This window comes from Mesocricetus auratus, unplaced genomic scaffold, assembly GCF_017639785.1.
Source record: "Mesocricetus auratus isolate SY011 unplaced genomic scaffold, BCM_Maur_2.0 Super-Scaffold_100027, whole genome shotgun sequence".
NCBI classification, from domain to species: Eukaryota; Metazoa; Chordata; class Mammalia; order Rodentia; family Cricetidae; genus Mesocricetus; species Mesocricetus auratus.
Window position 1 is genome coordinate 22,427,093 of NW_024429208.1, and position 24,632 is coordinate 22,451,724.

A 24,632-nucleotide genomic window follows, 5' to 3' on the forward strand; every position below is an offset into this window, starting at 1 on the left:
AGATCAAAAGATGCTAGTGACCTTGAAGCAGCCACTTTTTCTGGACAGTAAAGCCATCAGGAAGTCTGTTTCCCCAGCCAGAAGGTGAGGGAAGGGTACTTTGCAAGACAGAGCTCTTAGATGGTAGCTGTCTCGTTCAAGCCAAACACCGTGGGAAAGAGCCCACGCCTGTGATGGCTAGGCGCTGGCTCAGCCTAGATTTCCACCCTGGGAAGCTGCAAATTGGTAGAGCCCACCATGTGATCCATTCCTCTTCTTCCCCAAGGGGCTTGGAGCTCCTGAAGGGCGGTATTGGGTTCTATTCAGTCACCTGGGACTATTTGAGCAGACTTCTACCTGTAGGCTCAGTTTGTGGCTTCTTCTCCATCCGGGGTTCTGGGCTTCTCTTTCCTTTCCTCTTCCCCATCATGTATTCTCCCACGTCCCCTGACTACTCCCTATCCTAATCCTTTACAGCCCCCTCATCTCTTCCCTAGAGTCCTCCCTCCTCTTCTTTCCTCCTCCCTTCCCCCTGTCAAACTGCTCCTCCTCCCTCCTCCCTCCTCCCGTTTCCGCAGCTGCAGTTCCCCAGGCAGCCGGCAGGGGGAGCCCCGTCCCGGGCCTCGCCCCTGTGGCGCGCGCTTCCTGTGAGGTCAGGTGGGAGGAAGCGGCCGCCGTGGACGCCGAGGCCCACAAGCCGTGCGCGCAGGTGGGTGTTGGCGCCGGGTCCGTGTCCGTGTCAGGGTCCAGGTCCCTCCCCACCGCTGCGGGGACTGGAGCCACGCCCGGCTGAGATACTGCTGCAGCGCGGGTGGTCCAGCATGCGGGATGACAAAGCACGGGACGCCGCGCAGGACCCCGAAGCTGCGGGTCCACGCCGCGCTCCTCGCCCCCCGGATGCAGCCTGATACAGTGCCCCAGCGCGTGGAGAGTCCAGACGTGCACCGGGGAGCTCCTCGGCTGACAGTGCACGGCCCGCCGTCACCCTTGGGAGCTGCAGAGCTGGGCTTCCCCAGAGCCGCAGCTCGCACCCCGTGTGATGGGAGCCTTGGGCCTTGTCCCTTAGTAAAGGGGCACTGGAGCTCCCTGGAGGCGAGGGGCAGTTGGGGGGCGTGCCCTCTGCCGCGGAGGTCCGCCCTTCCCCGCTTGGTGGCCAGCTGGTTGGGTTCTGTCACCTGGGAGGAGACCCAAAGGGATCTGGATAGATCCTTAGGGCTTGCTCTTTTGGCAGTCCCTGGGGACCGCACCCTGACCCCTCAATTGATTTTTCCTTTTAGTTAGCATACAAAGTATTTCCCTTCCCTGTTTTTGTTGAGGCAGGGTTTCACAAAGCCGAGGCTAGCACCAAACATCAGACTGCCCTTTAACCTCTGATCATGCAGCCTGTAGTTCTGCTGGTGGATGGATCACAGGTGTACACTGCATGTCAGGTCCCTGGGACTCTCCTCCCTGTCTCTCCCTCCCTCCCTCCCTCCCTCCCTCCCTCCCTCCCTCCCTCCCTCCCTCCCTCCCTCCCTCCCCCTCCCTCCCTCCCTCCCTTTCTCCCTCCCTCCCTCCCTCCCTCCCTCCCTCCCTCTCTCTCTCTCTCCCTCCCTTCCTCCCCTCTCTCCTCTTTTCCCTTGTGTTATTTCACCCCTTTTCATTAACCAGACAGGCCCTTGCTAAGGGTGGGCTACCATATGACCACTGAAAAACACCCCCTCTCGGTTATCTGAGCTCAGGGGAAAGAGTTCCCCAGACAGAGCTATTGCTTAGGGGACCTAATGAGGTAACACCCGCCTGACTCTGCGCTCCTTACAGGTACAGCCCAGCAGGAATTCACAGCTCCCAGGAGGATGGTGAGGATCTTGGCCAATGGGGAGATTGTCCAAGACGATGACCCCCGAGTGAGGACCACCACCCAACAGAGAAGTAGCAGTCCTCGGCAGGTAGGCACCCATCCCGAAGAAGGGTAGCCGCTGGCCCCAACTCCCAGGGGTGTCTCAGGCTGTCTTCTCACCTTCGCAGCAGTGACTGTCAGCCTTCCTAATGCTGCAACAAACACCCTCAGGCTGTGGTGACCTCCCAACCGTAGATTTTCATTGCTACTTCACAACTGTCATCTCACTACTGTTCTGAATTGTAATGACAATATCTTGTGGGTTTTTTTTGATGCTCATAGGAGACCCCCTCCCCTGCCCCCCCCCCCGAGAAAGTGTCTTTGATCCCAAATAGGGCGTGACCCACAGGCTGAGAACTGAGGTTCTCTAGTCTGATACTCTTTCCACAGAGGGTCTAGCAGAATGAGAACCAACTTATGTCTGCCTCCTGCCTCCTGGGGAGGGAACCTTCCCAGGCCTCAAACCTACAGGCTCACTCTTTGGGTGGGATTGACAAGATTTGCAAACCCCAGTGGAGCAAGCCATTCCCAAGAGGTTTTGGATGGAGAAAAGCTGGACAATAGAGATGAGTGATTGGCTTCAGATTACTTTGCGGAGAGGATGCCAACCTAAAGATGTCCCCTAGGCATGCATCATTCCTCCTCTCTTGGTCCCAGCCCCCTTGTCCCAGGCGTGGTGAGGGGAATACAAACCCTGATTCTTTATGCTCTGAGATCTTGTGTCTTGGTTGTTCCTGGCAAGGAAACTCTGGTTTGGGTTGGCCATGGGGGAGGGTGGGGCCCAGCCCACAGTCTCCTGCCTGGTGCTTCAATTCCAAGAGAGTTTCCTCTGAATTCATTTGTCTGTCTTCATCTTCCAGGGTTTTCTCAACAGAGGTCACGGTGGACCTCCAGGGGGCCCTGGGCCCCGCCAGCAGCAGGCAGGTGCCAGGCTGGGTGCCGCCCAGTCTCCCTTCAATGATCTAAACCGGCAGCTGGTGAACATGGGCTTCCCCCAGTGGCATCTTGGGAACCACGTGGTGGAGCCAGTGACCTCCATTCTTCTGCTTTTCCTGCTCATGATGCTTGGGGTTCGTGGCCTCCTGCTAGTGGGCCTGGTCTACCTGGTGTCCCACCTGAGCCAGCGGTGACCTCTGGGGGACTCGGGAGGGTGGTTTGCTGGGCTTTGGTGTGACAGCAGGGACAGGGGGAGGGAGCATGGGAGCTTGGAAGGTGTGATCAGAGATGGGACCATGAGCGCGCATTTCCCTACTGTGTTAAACAGGAGGCAGAGGGACCAGCATTACTGAAAAACACAGAGTACTTTGGTTTTCTTGGAAGGCTTTTAGGGGCATAGGGCCCCCACTAAGAAGCACAAACCCAGGGTAAGACAGGCTTAAAATGTTGTATTCTCCCAGAACACAAGTCCCTCCCCACCTACTCCCCCCCCCCCCCCCAGGAGCAGAACTGGAGTTCAGAGCAGCTAGGGATTGTCCAGATTTTTATAACATTCCTTTGTCCTAATGGTGTCTTTTTATTAGCTACTCTTATAAGGAAGGGTATTGACATTCTGTTTATTGTGCCATTTTTCTTTCTTGGGGGGGCATGGTTTTGAGACAGGGTCTTAACGATGTAGCCTTGGCTGGCCTGGAATCACTATGTAGACCAGGTTGGCCTGGAACTCACAAGAGATCTTCCTGCCTCTGTCTCCCAAGTGCTGAGACTAAAGGCCTGTGATACCCTGCCCAGCTATTGTGATATTTTCAATAAACAAATCTGAGCCTCTTTTAAGAAGCCGGCGAATGACTCACAGCCGTGTGGTCTGGAAGACTGAAGAGGATGGACGACAGGGCTGGTTGGTTGGGGGAGGGTGTAGTGGGGGTCTTGGTTTTTACCAGGGTTTCTCAGTGTGATGGGGAGATAGGAGCTGAGGTACAGGTCTGGACCCCTTGCCTAGTGCTGGGGGATATTCTGGGTACCCCGACACATAAACTCCAAGGTCGGCTCTAGGGGAGTGTCCCTTTGGCCAGAATGACTGGGGAGGCACTAGGAATCGAAGAATGGGATGCATGCCTGGGGTCTCTCTTGCTGGGGTTCTCCCCAAGGGCTGATCAGGTTCACCCAGTCACCAGTGTAGCCTTCCCCGCCACCTGCCTGGGCCCTGCCACAGTTGCAGTCCCCAAATAACACACAGGACGCTGTATTGATTATGAAGCTGTTGGCCGTTTGCTTGTTTCTTACTGGCTAGCTCTGACTTAAGTATTTAACCAATAATTGTTAATCTAAATATTTCTCTTACTGGAGAAAAGGGTCCACCTCTTACTCCTCTGGCAGGCTACATTGTGTGTCTCTCTCTCTTCTGCCTCTCTTTCCCAGAATCCTCCTTGACTCCTAGTCCTACCTATCTTGCTTCCCTATTGGCCAACAGTGTTTTATTCAAACCAATCAGACTCACATTTACAGAATGACATCTCCCAACAGGCTGAGGTAGGCATCGTTTCCAGACAGAAAAGGCCTTAAGTTTGGCTTTTGAACTCTTTTGAGGGGTGAGGGGGCTGAGACAGGGTTTCTCGTATATCCCTGGATGTCCTGGCACTTGCTCTGTAGACCAGGCTGGTCTTGAACTCAGAGATCTGCCTGCCTCTGCCTCCCTAGTGCTGGGATTAAAGGTGTGTGCCACCAACGCCCGGCTAGGTCCACTTTCAGATCTGTGGTAGGATTTGTTCCACACATGAAATGCCTTTTGGGGTGTGGATTAGAGTTCCTCGTGTAACACACTGGAGCTTTGCAGTTGGAAAGGGCCTTTGTGGGAATGTAGCCTCCCTTTCCAGAATTCAGTTCCCTTTCCTGGAGTCCACATCCAGTGCCTCATGGAAGACAAGTGAGTGGGGTTTCGGGTCCAGATGAGGACCATAGAGGCAGCAGGCGACCCTCATTTCCGGGTGGGATGCCAGAGGAGCTGGAGGTAGCCATAGACAGACTACAATGAGGACGCAGGGCTATTGGGGCTGAAGGAGTCCCAGCTCTGTGTCCTTGGGCCCTGGGCTGGTTGATGCTCTGTCTGTCTGTCTGTCTGTTTGTCATGTTTTTGGTGTTTCTGGCAATTAAACCCAGGGCCCTGTGAATGCTAGGCTCAGACTCTACTGCCAAGCCGCATCCACAATCCTCTTGTGACTTTTCATAAGTCGCCCCACGCTGTTTTTGAACTCGTTATCTGTAACCCAGGTGGGCCTTGAACTTGTGAGCCATCTACCCCAATCTTTCAAGGATCTAGGTTTGCAAGCATATACCACCAGGCCCAGTTTCTTAGAATCTACGCCAATATGAACAAACACGGCTATTTGAATTTTTACATTTTTTTTTTATACCACAGTAAGTTAAACACATTTCTCGTCTGTAGTCCTTGGCCATCTGTCCCAGGTACATTTTACAATAAAGAACTTAATTCCATAGGATTTTGGCCTGGGGTGAGTTGCGACCCTCTTTTGGCCTCCGCAGTCATTTGTACTTGGGGTACTAACCCCATGGACTCCTAAAGGAGCCCTATCCCTGAGCTGGGTGTAGGTCATAGTGGAAATGCCTGTTCTGAGTCTTGTGACTCAGTGAAGGGCTTAAACTTAGTTCTGGCTTCTAATCTTCTCAAACGGAAACGTGCCAGCAAAACCTGAGGGAAGCTACCTGGGAAACCATAGTCTGGGCAATTTGAATTCCCTAATCAGCCGAGGGGCTGCAATCTCACCTTCACCAGCGGGGGCCTCACCCGAGGACTGCCTGTTGCTCCCGTTGGACCTCCCTCCATCACTAAGTAATGTGGCGGGAGGGCTTGGCTAGATTCTACAGTGGTCAGTTTTAGTTGTGAAGCCCAAGTGTGTTGGCCTGGTCTGTTCTTGCCAGAGCTTAGTAGTGGTTGTTAACCAGTTTGGCACAGTGTCTGTGCCCACTTCTACACTCTTGTTCTGATGAGCATCTAGGTTAAGGTGAAGTGAAGTCATGAAATGTTACCTAGTCTTGGGCTGGTAGGTCTTACCAACCCATGATCTGTATCCACCTGGGAGAACCACAGGCCTGGACTGTAGACCCGTGTTTTGAATGTTGTGTCACAGCGCCACCTGGTGGGAAGTCTGGGAAGGAGCGTGACCTCCTTCCAGGGAGATTCCTGGTGGCAAGTGCCTGCTGTTTTTATTCTAATCCTCGTTTACTGCGGCTTCACCCTGGTCTGAGTCTTGCATCAGGAAGAGTCATAAGCCTGTCATTTCATCAAAGAAAGAGGACCTTTACCTTTTCACAGGCGGGACGGAGGCTTAGGAGAGGAAAACAAGACAGGTACCAATAAGCTGCCCTCAGTGAACTGAATCAGGGAGCCCGAGGCTGGGGTGCCTGGTGGCCGCTGTTGGAGGATGAGTCATGGCCTCTTTCTGTATCATTTCACAGCCTTGGATATTTCTAGCCCACAGTTCTGCTGTCACATGGCTAAAGTCTAGAAACTGCCATCAAGGGACCGGATAGCACATGGGTGCCAGCAGGAGTGTTGGGTATTGCCTTCACACTGTTTCACGCACTGTCATTGTTCCTCTAGTAAACTAAGATTCAAAGGTGCCAGAGAGCTTTCCTGAGCCATCTTAGCTAGTCAGAGGTAGACTTCAAGTCAGATTCCTTGGCCTCCGACTCAGGTCTTCTTGTGACATCATGGTCAGGGTCAGCTGAGGGCCGGACTTGAGGAGCCTCTGGTACGGAGACTGGGTCTCCTGGCTGTGAGCCCTTCTCTCAGGCCCATCCTTCCCTGTGGAGTTAATCTGTTATGTCTTCTATAGCTGTGTCTGCAGACAGTCTCCAGGATTCCCAGCCCATTGCTCCAGAGTCATCTCTAACTTGATTTGTTCAGTCATTCTTCTGTTCCACTCGAGTGAACTCAACCAAATCCTGCTGAGACCCCTCCCATCCAAGCTCCTGCTGGCTAATGAGGAGACAGCCAGCTCTTGCTAACTCCAGACCTGTGGTTCAGAGCTTCTGGAGGACAAAGAAGCAACAAAAACAAAAACAACAACAACAACCCCCCCCAAAGTTTTGTTTAGTTTCTTCTGAGACAGGGTTGCTCTGTGTAACAGTCCTAGCTATCCTGAGACTCACTTCGTAGACCAGGCTGGCCTCAAACGCACAGAGATCTGCTGCCCCTGCCTCTCGAGTGCTGGGATTAAAGGCGTGCGCTGCCACCACCTGGCTCACTCATCAGCTTTGCCTCATAGTTCAGAATAGCTGCAGGACACCAGCCATCGTGCCCTTATTACCAGCAGGAAGGAAGGCAAAGATAATCCTCTAACCATTCAGGCCCACTCCTTCCTGTTCACACGCTCCTTTGGTAGCTTTGCTGTGAGTCTGTTAGTTTGATGTCTGTCCATCACCTGAGTCCCTCTTAGACTGGAGGCTCCATGGGGTATAGCATCCCACCCACCTCCTCTTAGACTGAAGGCTCCATGGGTATAGCATCCCACCCATCTTCTCCTCTGAGACTGGAGGCTCCATGGGGTATAGCATCCCACCCACCTCCGCTTAGACTGAAGGCTCCATGGGTATAGCATCCCACCCATCTTCTCCTCTGAGACTGGAGGCTCCATGGGGTATAGCATCCCACCCACCTCCGCTTAGACTGAAGGCTCCATGGGTATAGCATCCCACCCATCTTCTCCTCTGAGACTGGAGGCTCCATGGGGTATAGCATCCCACCCACCTCCGCTTAGACTGAAGGCTCCATGGGTATAGCATCCCACCCATCTTCTCCTCTGAGACTGGAGGCTCCATGGGGTATAGCATCCAGCCCACCTTCTCCACCATTCTAGTCCTTCTGTCTAGTATGAGGCTTTGCACACAGTGAGTGCTCAGCAGAATCGCAGATAGAGGGAGCACCCAGGATTGTGGTGTATACATGCTCTTGACAAGAAGGGCAAGAAGTCAAGTGATGATGAGTGTGCTGCTGTGGACCAGGTTTCGCCCTGAGAAGATGGAGTTTGTGACCCTGACCCTGTTTAGCTCCCAGCAGACCCCAAGAAGTGGACCTGGCTGTGCCCTTTGCTTAGTAAGTGGGAGGGTGAAGTATTGAGTGATGCCTTTTCCTTGCCAGCCGCTTTGGTTTTTCCCCACCAGTTGCCTGGGCTCTGCTGTGTTGTAGTCCCCAAATAACACACAAGATGCTGTATTAATCATGAGGCTGTTGGCCTTGCTTGTTTCTTATTGGCTAGCTGTGACTTAAGTATTTACTCCATAATTGTTAATCTAAGTATTTCTCTTAGAAAAGGGTCCGGACTTCTTACCCCTATGACAGCTACATGATGACTCCCTGTGTTTCTCTTCCCCAGAATCCTGTTTGACTCCTAGTCCCACCTATCTTGCTTCCCTATTGGCCAACAGTGCTTTATTCAACAACCAATAAGAGACAGATTTCAGAATGACATCTCCCATCAGTGAAGCAATGAGGTTGTTGTGCTAAGTGGGAAAGCTGGGCTGTGAAGCTGACTGTCCAGACTCAGGTCTACCACGCCACCCCAGCCCTCCTGTGTCTACTCTGGCTCTCTGGATAGCCAGCCTCAGGAAGGGCAGACATCCCTGTATTCTGAGTGGCTGTTCACCATGGAGACCTCCCTGTGTCGAGGGTAATGAGCTTTGGTTCCTAACTATCCTCATCTGATGTATGTATAGGAGCTCTTCTAGACAACAGAGAAGGGCAGGCTGGCCTCAGTGGACTGTGGCCAGTGCTCATTTGCAGAGTGGTGTGTATTGGGCCCGGCCCCTGCCTCTTGGTAAGTGGGAGGTCGCCTTAAATCACACAGATGCTGAGAGTCATGGGGATTGTTTCCAGGATGTTATGGCTCCTCAGATTTAATGGAAAACTCCAGGACAGGGCTAATGCTTGATGTGCAAGCAGTCAAGAACCACAATGGGGAATTTCACACAAACTCCACGTCATGGGCATGCAGTGTAGCCCAGAGCTGCCATTGGCTGCCTAAGGTCACATGACTGATGCTGTGGCCAGGCTGTGTTCTGTGGCTTGTTCTATGATAGAACTCATTTGGTTCCCAGGACACCAGTGGGGTGGTTGGAGATGTATCCTCCCTGATCTCAACGCCTGCTTGAAGAGGGTAGCTGTGTCTGAAACACAGCTAGGACTAATTCTGGTTACTGCTGTCTTGCTTCCAGGGACCACCAGTAGGTGGTGCTAAGTATCCAGTTGCTACTTAGCCACTAGGAAAAAAAGGACCAGCCAACTGGCGTGTGAGAGTAATTAGGGCCAGAGACAGGCTTTTGGGATGAGCTTGTACCCTGTGCTTGAGCACCCAAGGCCAAAGGAGGACTTGGGAATCCCAAGTGGGGTTGTTCTGATCCCAAACCCTTCCGAAGTTTGTCATCAGAGGAGTGGCAATAGGGCATTACTTGTGTTGAGTGAGTGGCCGAGAGAGCTGGAATGCAGCAATAAGGACAATATGGTGGCACCTAGACACCACTGTTAATCCTTTCTCTGGGCCCAGGCCAGCCTCTTCATCTCTCATCCCAGCTCCTGGCACATCCCATTACGCCTCACAGCGTCAGAGAGACTGCCTGGTACTTGAACCTTTCTCCCCTCCCCCTTTTGTTCCGTTTCTCTTTCCTGCCGTCTCCCCACCCCTTTCCTCCCCCTTCCCACACCTTTCTTTACTCTCGTCCCTCCACCCACACCTCCAGGGACCCTGCAGGTCTAGCTCCACCCCCAATACCTCATCCACAGTGTGGCAAACCAATACCAATGGGTTTCTAGGATGTGGTTTCCATGGTGACCATGCATCTCCTGCCTCCTGGTGTTCGGCCCTGGGCAGGTTGCCGTGGAGACTCACCTCATTGAGGAGTGATTTGTGGCACTGGTTTGGTTTTTGTTTGTTTGTTATTTTTCTATATTTCAACACTTTCTTTTTAGGGCCACTGGAGCCCAAATGGTTCTTTCTCAATCACAGAAAACCTGGACACCCCTCCCAAAATAATTCCCCAGCCATAATGTCCCCAACATGCTTTGTTTAGCACAAGGCCTCCCTGGGAACGTCTCCCCCTTTCCAGTGCTACTGTAGCTTTAGTGTCAGAGCCTGCACACGGGCAGCAGCCCCAACGGGCTAGGCTTGGCCACCCATCCCCCGTAAGCCAATTCCAGAGACAAGTGCTAACAGAAGGAGAGAAAGGAGAGGCACGCCGTACGGCCACACCGGAAAGAAGCAGATAAAGAGGTCCTATGCCCCCCCCCCAGTCCATACTTGGAGTAATACCATGATGTGTCAGTTTAAAGAGAGCACTGGAGGTGGGCATAGCTGAGCAGCCCAGGCCCGGGTGTGTGGTCCTGTCCATCACTGGCCCGTCCTTGTTTCTGCTCCAGTCACTTCTGCAGGGTGGGCTGTCAAGTTGTCAGAACCGTGTGCAGTTGCTCCTGAGGGCCAGGTTCCTCCTCAGGCTGCACCATACTTCAGCCTTTTCTTCTTCCAGCAGGAAGGCCCCAGGGAAGTTCTTATTTCTTGGGTCAGTGGTTTGAGCAGCCTGCTAGCCAAGGGGGACACGGTATTCTTCCGCGTAGTTTGGTTCTGCCAGGGTTTGTACCACACTGTGCACCTGCAGTGGCTGGCCAGGTGGGTGGCCACAGAGGCATGGGTCAGAGTGCACCCACTTTCCTTCCTTTCTGCCCAGAATGCCCTTTGAGGAGGCCTTGGACTCCATGCACGAAACCATCAAATGCAACCTGGAAAGTGTCTATTGGCAGCCATCTTCCTGGAGAGCCCTGGTGGCTTTGGGGAGAAGGTAGGCATGGGGGAGAGAGGGAAGCAAGCCCAGCCCAGAGGTGCTAGGGAAGGGGAGCAGGGGAGGGGAGAGACTGTGGGAGCCCAAAGGGAGAGGTCGGGGTGCGAGAAGGCTAAATCTTGGCAGGAGAGTCCCCTAGTACGAGTGTCTTTATAAATCACCCTGCAATGCAAACCTAAACCAGACCTCCTCTTTCCCTGCCAAGCAGGGAATGTGTTTGTGGACATGAAAACATATTAAGCACATGGCAGTCCTCTGTTCCCCCAAGTTGAAGCCATTACAATAATGAATGAAGGCAGCAGATTAATTAAAGACCCCTTTCTCCCTCTTCTGCCAGTTAGATCAGTCAAGGGGCGAGGGAGCATGCGCCACTGCAGACAGAAGGGGGCTTGGGGGTGAGCCCCCCAGAGGCATTTGCTGAACTGCTAAACATAAAGGACCCTAGTGGGAGGGGCTGGAGGCCAGAGGGAGGGGCTGGTGGGGAGGGGCCAGGAGTGCTTGCCAGGCTCCCAGGGACTTTCAGTCCGTTTCCCTTCCTGCATTACACAGCGCGAGGGTCTCTGTTACCATGGAAACAAGCCTGCAGGCCAGGAAGGGATATTAGTGCAGGCTCTTGCATTCTTAGTGAACATGTGACAGACTAGACTCCCTGGGGTGCTGTCCCTACTCCCCTCAGATTTCCAGGTGAGCGTGGTCAATCTAGGCTACCTGAGGTCTATCCGTGGTGGGTGTGGGGTGAGGACTGGTGGCTGTCCACTCCAGGATTCCAGCCCAAAATCCGTTCACACAGAGCTGTCTCCGTCCTGAGGACCAGCCAGAAAGGCCACGCATCAGCTGCACCACACAGAGGGCTTGGGACTTAGAGAAGGCAGAGAAGTGGTCTCACCTTTACAGAGCTTGCGTCCCTCCCTCCCTCCCTCCCTCCCTCCCTCCCTCCCTCCCTCCCTCCCTCCCTCCCTCCCTCCCTCCCTCCCTCCCTCTCTCCCTCCCTCCCTCCTCATTCCCTTCCTTACTCCTTTGGCCCGTCTGCTTCCCAGCTTCGTTTTCTATTTGTAAGATTCATTTATGACATTTCCCAGGCCTCCCTCTCTCCTCCACCCTCCAGGCAGTGGCGCCTCTGAGGGCTTCAGGAATACGGGCCTCCCTGCTGCTTGGCTGAGTGTGCTCTGTGTTTGACTGAGAAATCACCTCACCCCGAGGAGGAAGAGTTAACCATGGTGCATGGTTTCAGCCATGGATGCTGGGGCTTGTCGATTTGGGCTTGTGGTAAGAAAAGAGCATGGCCCGAAGAGCTGCCCACTGCATCGTGGCTGGTAAGTGGGAAGGGAGCAGGGAGGGGGTCCCGACACCCCCTTTAAGGGCGTGCCCCCACTGACCCAACTTCCTTTTAGTAGGTCCCAACTCTTGAAGGTTTTATGGAGTAGGGGCCAAACCTTTAGCACCTGGGCCTTTGGGGGACGCTCTGGACCCCCAGCTTTGGCTGGAATGTGAAATACTCATTTTTTTCCCTTTCCACTCTCTCCCACCCTCCTGCCTTTGGAAAAGGCTAGAAAGAGCAACCAAACTGCTAGACCTGAAGCTGTTCTCAAATTCTCAGGGCTCTTACTGACCTGCCTCCCTGCTTACCCTTCCTCACTGAGCAGGCTGACTGGACAGTAGGTAAAGCCCAGGGCAGCCTCAATGCCTAACAATTTCTTGTGCTCTGACCCAGTTCTTACCAGCCACCCCAGTCGGGGTGGGTTTACACAGCTGGTTTGTGAGGAGGAGGTCTGCAGAGTGGCCCCATTACGGGTCTCGTGCACACGTGACTAAGTATTCCCTTGTGGGTACTTTGAGGTCCTGCTTGACGGGTGTGTGGAAGCTCAGACGCTTTGTATACTCAGGAGCCCTGGGGCAAGCTCGGTGAAGTGGTCCAGCTGGAGGAAGGGGCTGTGGATCTCCTTGGAACTCCAGAGACCCAGAGATTAAACAGAGATGGTAACAGATGAGCTGATGAGGTTTGGCCAAACAGCTAGCTGCCCTCTGGGGTTCAGAGACCCCCAAGCCTCCTGGAACAGAGTGTGATGGGTGCCTGCTTCCCTGGGACTCCTCCAGCAGGAAGAACCTTTGACACACTCATACAGGCATGCATGCACGCACACATACATACACAAACACACATACACATAAACAAACACACAGTACAGTATACACACTCATACAATGCGCACACACATACATATATACACAAATGCGCACACACACATACACACACAAGGCCCAAGACCACTTTTAGCCCCAGAGTTGAATGCCGTGATGTGACAGGGACAACTCTATGACGTGCTAGGTTTCCTGTAGCTGTTCCATATCCCAGGGGCGTGGGTACAGTGACTAAACTAAGAGCGATGCCATTTATGTCTCCCTGGCCGGAGGGGAGTGGGGCATCTGGAGGATGTTGTCCATGTCTATTCTCCTTGGCTCATGCAGGAAGTGAAACAGAAGACGCCTAGAACCCATTTCCCGGAGTCGTCTCTTACTCCCAGCCTCTGGGACTTAATGTGCCAAACTTCTCAAATTAGAAACCATGGGAGGAAAAGAATACATGTATATTTCAGAGCTAGTCGGAAGTTGTTAGGGCCTCTTTGGACAGAAGGACATCCGTTTCATGTTCTCTGTTCAGACTCTCTTGCCCAGTAGATACTGACTAAAGGGCTGTTATGGTCGAGTCCTTAGGAAAGTCCCAAGACTCCAAGGACCCAGCCGACCTGAGACATGGCCATCACCCTCCAGTTGGCAGACAAGAGGGTCAATACCCGCCTCACAATCTAGGGACCATAGTTCAGATGGTGCAGGGGACAGGTCTTTTGGGGACTCCAGCACACCTTGGGATGGAGAGTCAGGGACCACAAGGCATGTTTCCTAACAGAACTCCATTTTCTACTATCCAACTTTCCCGATGGTGACGTAGTGACCTTGACCCCAGCTTCAGGTAGTCATGGACCCTTAAGCCACCAGCATAGTCCATCCCTTGTCCACAGTCAGTGGACATGTTTTCCAGGCACAGTGAATTGAGACTTCTACTCTGCCTCGATTGAGAGATTTCCTCCTCTCCTCCCCTCTTTCTCTCTTCTCTTTCCTCCCCCATCTCTCTTTCTCTGTCTCTCTCTCCCTCTCCCTCCTTTCTCTTCTCTCTAGGAAATATATAGTCAGGCAAGATTCTAGCAGCCACCTTGACCAGGGCAGACCAATCCTGGAATCCGTTGTCCTCTGAACTTCCAAACCTGATGTGAATGACATCCTTTTGTTCATCCCATCGTGTTTCTTCTGTGTTTAATGCTCTATTTGTTTTATTGTTATTTCTAACATTCAGCCCTAACCCAAGCAGGTTCTTTCTACCTGAGCTGGTTCACACGCTCACTTGATATAGATTAAAAATAGTTTTTGGAGGGAGACAGGGTCTCATGTAGCCCAGGCTGGCCCTGAATTTTCTAGGTCACCGAGAATGACCTTGAACTTCTGATCCTGCTTTCCACCTGAGGACTGGAATTATGCCATGTCCAGTTCATTCTGAAGATCCAGCCCAGGACGTCTGGCACTCCAGGCAAGTGCTTTCCTGCATCCTCACAGGGGAGAGGGGGGCTTGGTGTCTCTCACGATGACACTGCCCTGAGAAGACCCAAAGTAGGGTAAAAGTTCTTGCCACACAGTGTAAGGACCTGTGTTGGAATCCCCAGAACCCACCAAAGCTAGGCTTGTACCACACATGTGTGTAACGCCAACGCTCCTACAGGGAGATGAGAGGCAGAGGGAGGAAACAATAGAGACCCTGTTATACAAGATGGAGGTGAGCACCAGCGCCTAAGGTGCTAACTTTATATGGGTACAGACATCAACATTCTCGTTCATGAACACACACACACTCACACACACACTCACACACGCACTCAGAGCTCAGGTACACTGACATCAACATTCTCATTCATGAACACACACACACACAGAGCTCAGGTGCACTGATGTGCAACATTCCCATACATGAATACACACACACACACACACACACACACACACACACACACACACACACTCAGAGCTCAGGCAGTCCAGTGGACACCCAGGTAGAGAACCTCAAAACCCAGTGAACAAGAAGTGGCAGAGAGAAGCCACGGCTGCCGTCCTAGAGTGACATGGCAGTCACATGGCACATGGACTGCGAGATTGACAGGTCCCAGCATGAACCCGAAAGGCTGCTGATTATTCAGAACTGCCAGATGGTGACCGCAGGCACACCTGTGAAGCAGGCCATGCTGGCTCCACGGCAGAAGTTTAAACATCCAGCCCGAGAACGGCACATATGAGCCCTGACGTCCCAGGCTCCTTTGTGAGACAGGGCTGTGCCTTAGTTACTTTCTTGTTGCTGACAAAATACATGATGGAAAGCAACTAACGGAGGGTGGGGGGGGGTGGGGGGCGGGTGAGGGTTGCTCTGGCTCATGGTCGGACGCCACCATTCCATCATGGTGTCAAGAGCATGGCGGTGGCAGAAGGCATGACAGATACTGGTCACATTGTATCAATGCTATCTCAGTTCCCTTTCTTCTTGTTTCTCTTCTTTTCTCCCTCCCACCGGCCCCATTGAGACAGGGTTTCTCTGTGAAACAGCTCTAACTGTCCTGGAACTCACTCTGTAGACCAGGCTGGCCCCAAATTCAGAGATCTGTCTGCCTCTGCCCCGAGTGCTGGGATTCCCTGCCTGGCTCTCCTTGTTTGTTTTGATGGAGTCTGGGACCTTAGATCTTGAAGTAGAACCACCCATGTTCAGGGAAGTTTTTCCCTCTCGGTTGAGCCTTTCTGGAAAAGTCCTCATAGACACCCCCAGGGGTGTGTTCCATGAAATCTAGCCATCTTAATGTAATTGGTTTTAGTGCAGTGCTGGGCTTGCTGGGGGAATCAGGGATCCCTCTGTGCTGTCCCTTAAGGCCCAGCTGCCCAAGTGCCATCTAGAGGAGAGATGATGTTGGGAAACTAGGTTGGCTCCTGGCACCCTCCCACACCCAGCATCCTCACCCTACCCTCTCCTCGAGAGTGGACCGTGGAGATACACAGCTGGAGCAGCCAAATTGACAACAGGCTCCAAGAGAGCTTTGGTGGCCAGAAGGCTCAGTCTTGTCAACACGATGGCCTGACCATGAGGCCACCTTCCCCGGAGTGTTGACAGGAAAGAATACCGGAGTGGTGAGGGGGACACACAGGCAGGAGTGAGACTGGGGGTGAGAAAGAACCATTGCTCCTCCATATTCCCCCAGACAGAGCCAGGAAGCACTAGGGAAAGGAAGAAGGCGGGGGTTGGGGGGAGGCTCGGTGTGTGGTCCCTCAGCTTCTTCAGGCATCTATCTATGGAGAGATAGAGCTTTCAGCTCACTGGAGAGATCCAGGCCCTGGATTCCTGGTCTTATTTTGTCCACTGGCTCTAAGCATGTGTCCCCGTGGTCACTCTGGACAAAGATGCCGTTTTAATGGGCTGGGGGCAGAAAGGGGAGAAGACATTAAAGAGAATAGAAGGAGGAGGAGAAGACAAGGGGCACTGGCATCAGGTACACAGATGGATGTGTATCGGCAGTTACTTTGTGTGCATGCCTGCATGCCTGAGTATCTGTATCTACAGGTGTGTGTGCAGTGTCTGTGTGTGCGTGTGTGTGGGTGCAGGCACTCAGAGGCCAGAGAAGGACATCAGGAGCCCTGCTGTGTCATTAGTCATCTTTCTCATTTAGGGACAGGGTGTCCCACTGACCCTAGAGCTAGGCTGGAAGCCAGCACGTTCTAGTGACCCTCCAGACAGTGCGGAGGTTACACACATCACGCCTGCTTTTTACAAGGGCTCTGGGGATCTTAACTCAGGTCCTCATATGCTTACAAATCCTCTTACCTACTGTTCCGTGTGTCTCTCTGTGCACTGGCTTGGTTCTGGGCGCATCCATACATTAGCCTATGAGTCTCCCTTGGTATATGAGAGCTACCCAAAGCAGGAGTGGCTGAATGTCCTCCTGGGTCTGTGTCTCAGCCATCCTCATGGGGACTCCGTGGGGACTGTCTTTAGCTGATCTTTAGCCCTCAATACTCAGTCACATTGAAGAAGAGCAAACAGGCCTGGTTCCAGAAGGCTCATGGCCAATGCATGACCTTGGAGTGCTTGCTTTTTTTTAAATGTAAAAATATACAATTTGAATTTTCATCATGGAAACAATTGTGTAGCTAGGACTTCCAGGCGGGCCCCGTCTTGGCTAGTTCCTAGTTTTAACTGCCTCTCAAGAGGCAGAACACAATTGCTCCAGGAAAACAACAGCCTCGTGTTATATTTAAGACCCACATGCCCCTTCCCCTCCTGTCTGAGCTCTCACCTTCCTGTCTCTGGGTCTGCGGTTCTCTGGGTCATCAATTACCAGGCCCTTACCAGGCCCTCACTGTCTCCAAGTTGTTGGCAACATCATGAGCACCAGGAAGCCAAACACCCTGTCCACCCGCCCTGGGTCTGCTGGGCATGGCAGGACCTGTGAGTTGACGATTTTTTAGAGATGGAAAGTCAGAGTCACTTAGTAGGACCAGCATCTCTGGGGTGGAAGTGCCCACCAGGACCCTATTGTCCTTCATTGTCAAATATTTAGCCAGTCAATTCTTCATGTGAAAACAAACAAGCATATCTGTCTCATTAATATATAAATTTTCTTTAATCTTCAATGAATATTAAAATTATATGTATATTGAAGGATTGTTTTAAAATAATGTTTAATATTTTATCATATGTTTGAATGATTTGTATTATAGATTATATATGTATATGTTTTATTTGTATTATATACTAGATGCCCGGGATCCTGTAAAATTCTTGGATAAACAGGGATCACGAGTAGAAAAAGTTTAAAATGCCCTGGTAGGAGTGGAGGTTAGTGGAATTGGAAGTGATAGGGAGGGAGGCTGCTAGTGGGCCGTAGCTGCCTCAGGGAGACCAGCGAATGGAATGATCAAATCCACCAGGTTAGACTACAAACGATAGATGGAGTTTCCCATCCTGAAGTCCAGGGGAGAACGATCGTTCAGCCACCATCCCGATTCCCCCGTGCTTTGTACCCCAGGGCAGGAAACAGAAGAAGGGGAGGAGATAAAACCACAGCTAATGGGCAAAGAGAAGGACCAGGCTCAAAGGAGGGAAGGGGACCCACAGACACACAGAAATACCAGCGTCTCAGGCAGAACTCTGAATCCAGCTGGCAGAGCCTTGTAGCTCTGGGTGCCAGGAGACTCCTGGGCCCTTCAGCTCTCATGGATCCTAAAAAAAATGTTAAACATGTCTTGGTGGCTCACGCCTCTTACCTAGCACTTGGGACGCTGGGGTGGGGGACTCATGAGTTAAGGGCAGCCTGGATAGCGAGTTCCAGATCAGCCTGAGCTTCATCAAGGAGGCTCTGTTCAAAAAAAAAAAATTAAAGAGCTCAGTGAATGTGCCCTGGGATGAAGCCAAGCAAAAACACCAGGCACGCCATCCAAGCCCTTCAAAGAGCCCAATCTTGGCCAGTGCCACATCCCTGGTTAGTCATGATTCCATGGAGGAACAGAACCTCCACGACCATGCAACAGCATCGGGGCAGCAAAAGACCCTGTGGGGCTCAGCTGGGGCAGACCTCCTGTGGGCTCCTTGAAGCTCCCCACCAGTTTAACAATATTACCTGGGGCTTGGGTGTCTTTGGATCACAAGGTCTTGCAGACATAATCCAGGAGAGCAAGAATGTTTGGGGGGGGGCAAAGGATCTTCTTTTTAACCAGAAGGATGATAGAAGGAAGGGTTAGGAATTTGGAGAAGCCCAGAACATGGAATCCTGGAGGAAGCTTCACCTGAGTTTTGACATGCACAGCCTGCCTCAGGAGCTCTGAAGAGGGATCTTGGAGCCTCAGGTCAGGAGTTCAGGGACCCCTGCAGGTGTGGGGTGGGCAGGCTTGGGTGGAAGCCTGCACTTGTGTTCTGATTTGTCCTATCTCAGCGGTCCCCATTGCAGACTCCAGTGTCACTCTGCCCCCTACTTTACTCAAGCTGTCCCTGTGTCTGGTACCTAAGCCGTTTCCCTTCCCTGTACAGCTCTAGATTCCACCGGAGGTACCCCTCTTGGCTCTCATTGTCATCCTGGGAGCTTGCAGCAGGTGGCAGACACCTCCCTGAGCTCCACCACAGGCTACGGTGGTCAGGAGGAGCTGATGTTTGCTTCAGATCACCGCTAAATGAAACATAACCGGGTCTTGAAGGGTGGGTGGGGCATCTGACAACACGGGACCACCAGACTGGGAAGATGATACAAGGGAGAGACACGAAAGGCCATGAGGACTTGAAGGGAAGGCTTGGGTAACTTGGCTGGTACTGCTGTTCGGTTTGGAAAGGAGGGCTGTTGGGGAGCTATCGTGAGTTCTGAAATGAGGGCGGTGTTGGATGTTGGTTCAAGCAATAGAGACTCAAGGGAAGGAAAAAGACTAGAGAAAAAGAGGCCAAGAAGAGGTTAAACCAGAAAAAAATAAACTAGGAAGAAGCAGAGGACGGTGATGAGGCCCAGGGAGCGGACACTCCGATAAGTGGTAATTGCTACCATCCGTGCAGTGCTCACCAGGCTGCTGTGCACACATTATCTCATTCCGTTTAATCCTATGAAGTAATCATGACCGATCCTGATTGCTGAGCCCTGTTCAGTGCCAGATACTCCATACACATCTCTCGCTGCTCTGTCAGAAGCCACAGAGGGTAGGTTTTAGCATCCTTTCCTCTCTGCCATCATGCCGGGGACTCCGAGAGTTTAAGGAACTTACCCAACATTGCAGAGCAGGTCCATCTGGCTCTACTATATAGGTCTGACACATTGTTCTGAACTCAGATCTGAGGCTCTGAGATACTGCAGGAGCCCAGCAAGGATCATGGATCCCTCCATTCCATTCTGCACCCAAAGGGCCCCTTGTCTTGCCAAAACCCACCGCGCATATGAGCCTGGGGGACTCGATGCCAAGAATGCTCTCACTCTACCTGGGCCTCAGAGCCCATTCCTGCTGGTCCCCTTGTCCTGTGGGCCCCTTCTGGAGGCAACTCTTCCAGAAGGCTGAAGTGGTCTGGAAAGTAGGCAGAACTGAGAGAGGACACACCTCAGATGAGCATCAGAGCTCCTAAGTAAGGGACAGGGGCACCTTCCCAGGTTTCAGGCTTACATGGGAAAAAGGCCTCTGAGGTATAAGACACATGATAGGCAAGGCCCAGGCCAGGCAGCAGAGCTGGTCAAAGGAAAAGTGGGTGGAAGGGGACAGCCTGGGCCTCATCCAGAACTAAGCAGGGCTGCATTGCTGCTTGGAATGAATACACTCAGAGGTGTAGGCTCACACAGCCTTCAGGTTCCAGGAAGGAGCGCTAGCTGGGCTTTCCATTGACTCTTCTGGCTGCAGGATGGGGATTCTGGAACCTTCAGGGACCAGCAGCAGGTATGTGGACCCCAGATGTCTTCTCAGCTCTTGGGGAGCTGGTCAAGTGCACAAGGCACACCTAGTCAGCTGTAGGTCCTCACAAACATCTGCCCACTCCTAGCATGACAGCGTCAGGCTGAGCCCAAAGCTCAGAGAGAAACCGCCTTGAGGGGCAAATTCCACAAGACACTAGAAGTCCCTCAAGGACCAGGCCTAAAGGACAGGAGGATGTTATCAGCACCTCTAAAATGTTCCTGACGTAAACTGAGCCTCTTTAGATGGCCAGAGCGGTTGAAGTCAGTCTTTGTCATCTTGCATATCTGAGCAGTTTTGGGGCGTTGGGTCTGTCTGGTTTTATTTTATTATTTTATTTTATATACCGCCTTATGCATTTCAGACTGGTTTCAAACTCCATATGTAGCCAAGGAAGACCTTGAACTCCTGATCTTATTGCCTCTATCAGTTGGGATTATAGTCATGTACCACCACATCCAGTTTATACTATACTGGGATCAAATTCAGGGCCTTGTACATGCTAGGCAAACTCTCTACCAACTGACCTGCATTCCCAGCCCCCAGGAGGTAAGTTTTCTCCTTTCCCCCCCTGTCCTTCCTTCCTTCTTTTCCATTTATTTAATGTGCATTTGTGTTTTGCTTGCATGCATGTGTGCGTGATGGTGTCAGATCCCCTGGAATTGAAGTTACAGACATTTGTGAGCTGCCCTGTGGTTGCTGGGAATTGAACCTGGGTTATCTGGAAGAGCAGCCAGTGCTCTTAACTATTGAGCCATCTCTCCAGTCCCTCCTTATTCTTTATTCTTCTTCTTCTTATTACTACTACTATTATTAATTTCAAGTTAGCAGTTAGTATTTTAATTTGAGAATCATACACATACAAATGGAGATTTCTAGTCTCTCCACCCCCCAAATTGGTAGACCTGGTGACACGAGGCTGGTATTCAGTCTGAGACACCACTCTGAACTCCACTGTCCCTCAGAGTCTTTTATCTTTGCTGGCCCTGAGAGTCTGTGACTTGCACTGATTGTCTATGGTGACTCTGCATGGGGAGCAGTCTCCTGAGGAACATGGACTTGCAGGGGTAAAGGGGTGACGGTGTGTGTGTGCATGCCTGAGAGAGACATTGAGATGGCTATGGATGGGACAGAGGGAACTGCATTCCAGTGGGCCCTGGGGACCTCACCCACAGAGAATGACCCTAGGACAGAAATGTTGTGGGAGACCCCGAGAAGACCAGACGGTGACTCCAGCTCCCACTCTGGTCCCCTTAATGCCAGGTTTGGCCTCCCTGGCAAAGCCAGAGTCACAGGGTTTTCTGTAGTCACAGAAAGTTAAGCCTCACTCTAAAAAATGGCCAGGACCCTAAGGTTGGCTGTGGAAAGTGAGAGGCTCCCCCAAGACTGATGGGGACCCCTGTTCTGACCAGAGGTTGACAGTCCCATCGTTTCTGAAAACCACATAGAGAAGCTCTTGCTGAGTGTGGAAGATGTTGTGTTATTGTGTGTTTCATGGGCAGTTCTGTGTCCTTGAGTCAAGGGGGACATTGATGACGAGCTTCACGATGGAAGCTGCTGATGGAAGATTCCCTGATGCTGCCCATCCCAGTCCACGAATTCAGGAAGGTTAATTCAATAATTTCTTCCTGGGCTGCATGGTGAGCTTTAGAGATTACAACTCAGGGAAGCCAATATTTGCTTTATTGATTGCTGGTCCTGAACCAGGCAGGAAGTCTCTGTCAGACTAACATCTGCTCCTTAAGAAAAATGGCATAGCTGGTGCCTGTGGGCGGAGCCCTGAGCTGGGGGTAATTTTGCAGCTTCCAAAGGACTAGTATCCTAAGGGGTCCACAGGCATTGAAGGCCTCGAGGCCCCAGGGACTGGTCTGTTCCTGCTGCCCACATACTACATGGGACCTGTACGAGGCAGAAGAGATGGAGAGCATCCAGTTAGGGTACTTCTAGGCAAGGCACCAGGCTTCAGGCACCAGCAGTACCTGGTTCAGACCTGGTTCCAGTTGGTGGAACATTTGGGAAGGATTAGGAGGTGTGGCCTTGTTGGAGGAAGTGTGTCACAGGGGCAGGCTTTAAGGTTTCAAAAGAATCATGCTGCTGGGCAGTGGTGGCACACACCTTTAATTCCAGCACTCGGGAGGCAGAGGCACAGGCCAGCCTGGTCTACAAGAGCTAGTTCTAGGACAGCCTCCAAAGCCACAGAGAAACCCTGTCTTGAAAAAAACAAACAAACAAAAGAATCATGCCATTCCCAGTGCTTGTGGATCAAGCACTGAGCTCTCAAATGATTCTCTATCTGCCTGTCACCATGCCCTAGCTGCACCACTATAGACTCCAACGCTCTGAAACCATAAGCCCAATTAAATGCCTTTTAAAATAAGTTTATTAGTCCATAGTGTTTTATCACAACAGCGGGAAAGTAACTAATGCAAGTCCTTTTTGACCTTCTACTCTACCTAAGTGTAGAGTCTGTAAATGAGTCTAGACCTCTTCGACCCTCCCAGACTGGAGGGGCTATGCATGCAAAGTTATGGGACATCTGTTTTGATCAAGTTGTCAAATGACATGAACCACCTTTCTCCTTTGTTTGGGCACGTCATCCTACTCCCAAGGAAAAGGAGGTGACACTGAGTTGTACCCACCACTGATATGGGAAGGCAAACTTAACATAAGGCCAACTCACAGACAATGGAGGAAGTGCTGTGTCTGACCTATAGAATGGAGATATGTGCTGGCAACAATCCCACCATGGCCTCAAAGTCCTTTCTGCTAACAAACCTCATTCCTGAGAGACTGTGTGTCAGCTTCTTCTGCTCGGACTGATTCCTATTTAACACACATGAGGGCATCCACACCAATTCTGGCCATGGCCAGATCCAGCTGTTGGTCCGGTGCAGGCAGAGTGGATGCTATGGAGGACCCAGAGCTGACTGCCCATCATTCCATTATCTTTCCTGCTCAGGTGGATGCTATCCCCTGTGATGCGCCTATTCAGCCCCCGGTAACCTTCAGTCTCCCTGAGATCCACAGTGATGCTCTCCCCAGTTCATGCATGTCTTTCCGCTTCCCCCAGGCCTCTGAAGTGCTCTGCAGCTTTGGCTCCACCCTGTGGCTTCTCTGCTCTGCCCTTCTGAGTTCTCCTCAGCTGACAGACTCACAGGACCTGGGGCGGCTGGACTGAGCCTGGTTCAGCAGGGTAGGTGGAAGAAGGTCACAGGTTGTCAACCAGAAGACAATAGTCTCCTGTCAGTGTCATGAGGAGGAGAGTTTATCCCGGAGAACAAACGGCATATGCCAACCAACGTCATCATCATTGTCAGCATTGTCATCGCTACAGCTCTAAGCTGTCTCTGCCACTTCATTACGTCAACCCTGTGCCCTCTCTCATCTCAGCCTCCTTGCTCCAAAACAGTGGCAGTCATGCCACCCTCCTGGGGTTATTTTGAGAACCAGACAAATTGGTGGATATGAAAATCCTCTGAAAATACATGAGGAAGCCCATGCTATTGTTCAGATCTTCTCCAATTACACCCAAAGTCACACACAATTCCCCTGTGAGGATATGACTGTCCCCTTCCTTTGTGGGAACTCAAGTGTGAGCTTTACAGTTTACTCTTGAGCTCAAGGAAGATTCATGCAAGTTAATACTCTTGACGAAGACAGGCAAACAAAGCAGAAACCAAATTTCAGGACAAATAAAGCTGGAGTTCAGAAGTTGAAGCATCAACGGGTGGATGTACCAAATGTATGCTATTTATTTTTTCAGAAGAATGGGACAATACCCAGGCTAGAGGTGCACACCAGTGATGCCAGAGCTCCTGAGGCAGCACTGGGTAGATAACTACAACCTAAGGCCAGTCTGGTCTACATAAGGAGTTCTAGGCTAGCTGTGTCAACAACCAAGACCAAACCAACTCTAAGAGTTGGGTAACACGTAACCAAAATATAGGCCTCTATTTAAATTCTGGTTTTATGTAAAAATGGATTTCTATGGGGGGGGCTCAAGAGCCTCCCCCTAGCTAAGGAGTCACTGACAGTTGGTGGCCTCTGGGGGAGAGTATATTTCTGTGGAAGTGGGGGTGTGCTGGTTGGGTTTTGCCAACTTGACACAAATTTAGATGTATCTGTTAGGAGAGAATCTTAATAGAGAAAATGCATTCCCAAGATTGGCCTGCAGGCAAGTCTGTAGCCCATTTTCTTGGTTAATGACTGATGTGGAGGGCCATGCTAACACAGGTGTGTCATCCATGGTTAGGGGGCTCTGGGTGGTACATGAAAGCAGACTGGGCAACCCAATAAGAAGCATTCCTCCATAGCTCGGCTTCAGGACCACCTCCAGGTTTCTGCCTTGAATTCCTGCCTTGGCTTCCCTCAGTGAACTGTGGTCTATGGTAGGTGAGTCAAACAAACCCTGTCCTCCCCAAGTTGCTTTTGGTTAGGCTGTTTTATCACAGCAATAGAAACCCTAAGACAGTGTGACAGATGTCCCACATAGAGCTGA

General features: G+C 51.7%; 1 protein-coding gene and 1 long non-coding RNA gene across 2 annotated transcripts; both read left to right on the forward strand.

The window, feature by feature from the left end:
- The first annotated feature begins 574 nt into the window (after positions 1-574).
- Positions 575-3,628, forward strand: Fam241b (family with sequence similarity 241 member B). Its single transcript, XM_021227615.2, has 3 exons — positions 575-688; positions 1,780-1,907; positions 2,719-3,628. Exons 2-3 carry the CDS (start codon positions 1,815-1,817, stop codon positions 2,986-2,988), a joined length of 363 nt encoding a protein of 120 aa, XP_021083274.1. The 5' UTR covers positions 575-688; positions 1,780-1,814; the 3' UTR covers positions 2,989-3,628.
- Positions 3,629-11,666: 8,038 nt separating this feature from the next.
- On the forward strand, positions 11,667-23,842 carry LOC121134347. The gene is made up of 2 exons (XR_005871438.1): positions 11,667-11,952; positions 23,205-23,842. It is a non-coding gene; the product is annotated as an uncharacterized LOC121134347 (long non-coding RNA).
- Positions 23,843-24,632: the final 790 nt, after the last annotated feature.

What these genes read in the sequence shown, in the direction of transcription:
- Fam241b (XM_021227615.2), top strand. Translation starts at nt 1,815, where the DNA reads ATGGTGAGGATCTTGGCCAATGGGGAGATTGTCCAAGACGATGACCCC. An exon ending in GAAGTAGCAGTCCTCGGCAG is followed by an intron (nt 1,908 to 2,718) that starts GTAGGCACCCAT and finishes TTCATCTTCCAG; the next exon opens with GGTTTTCTCAACAGAGGTCA.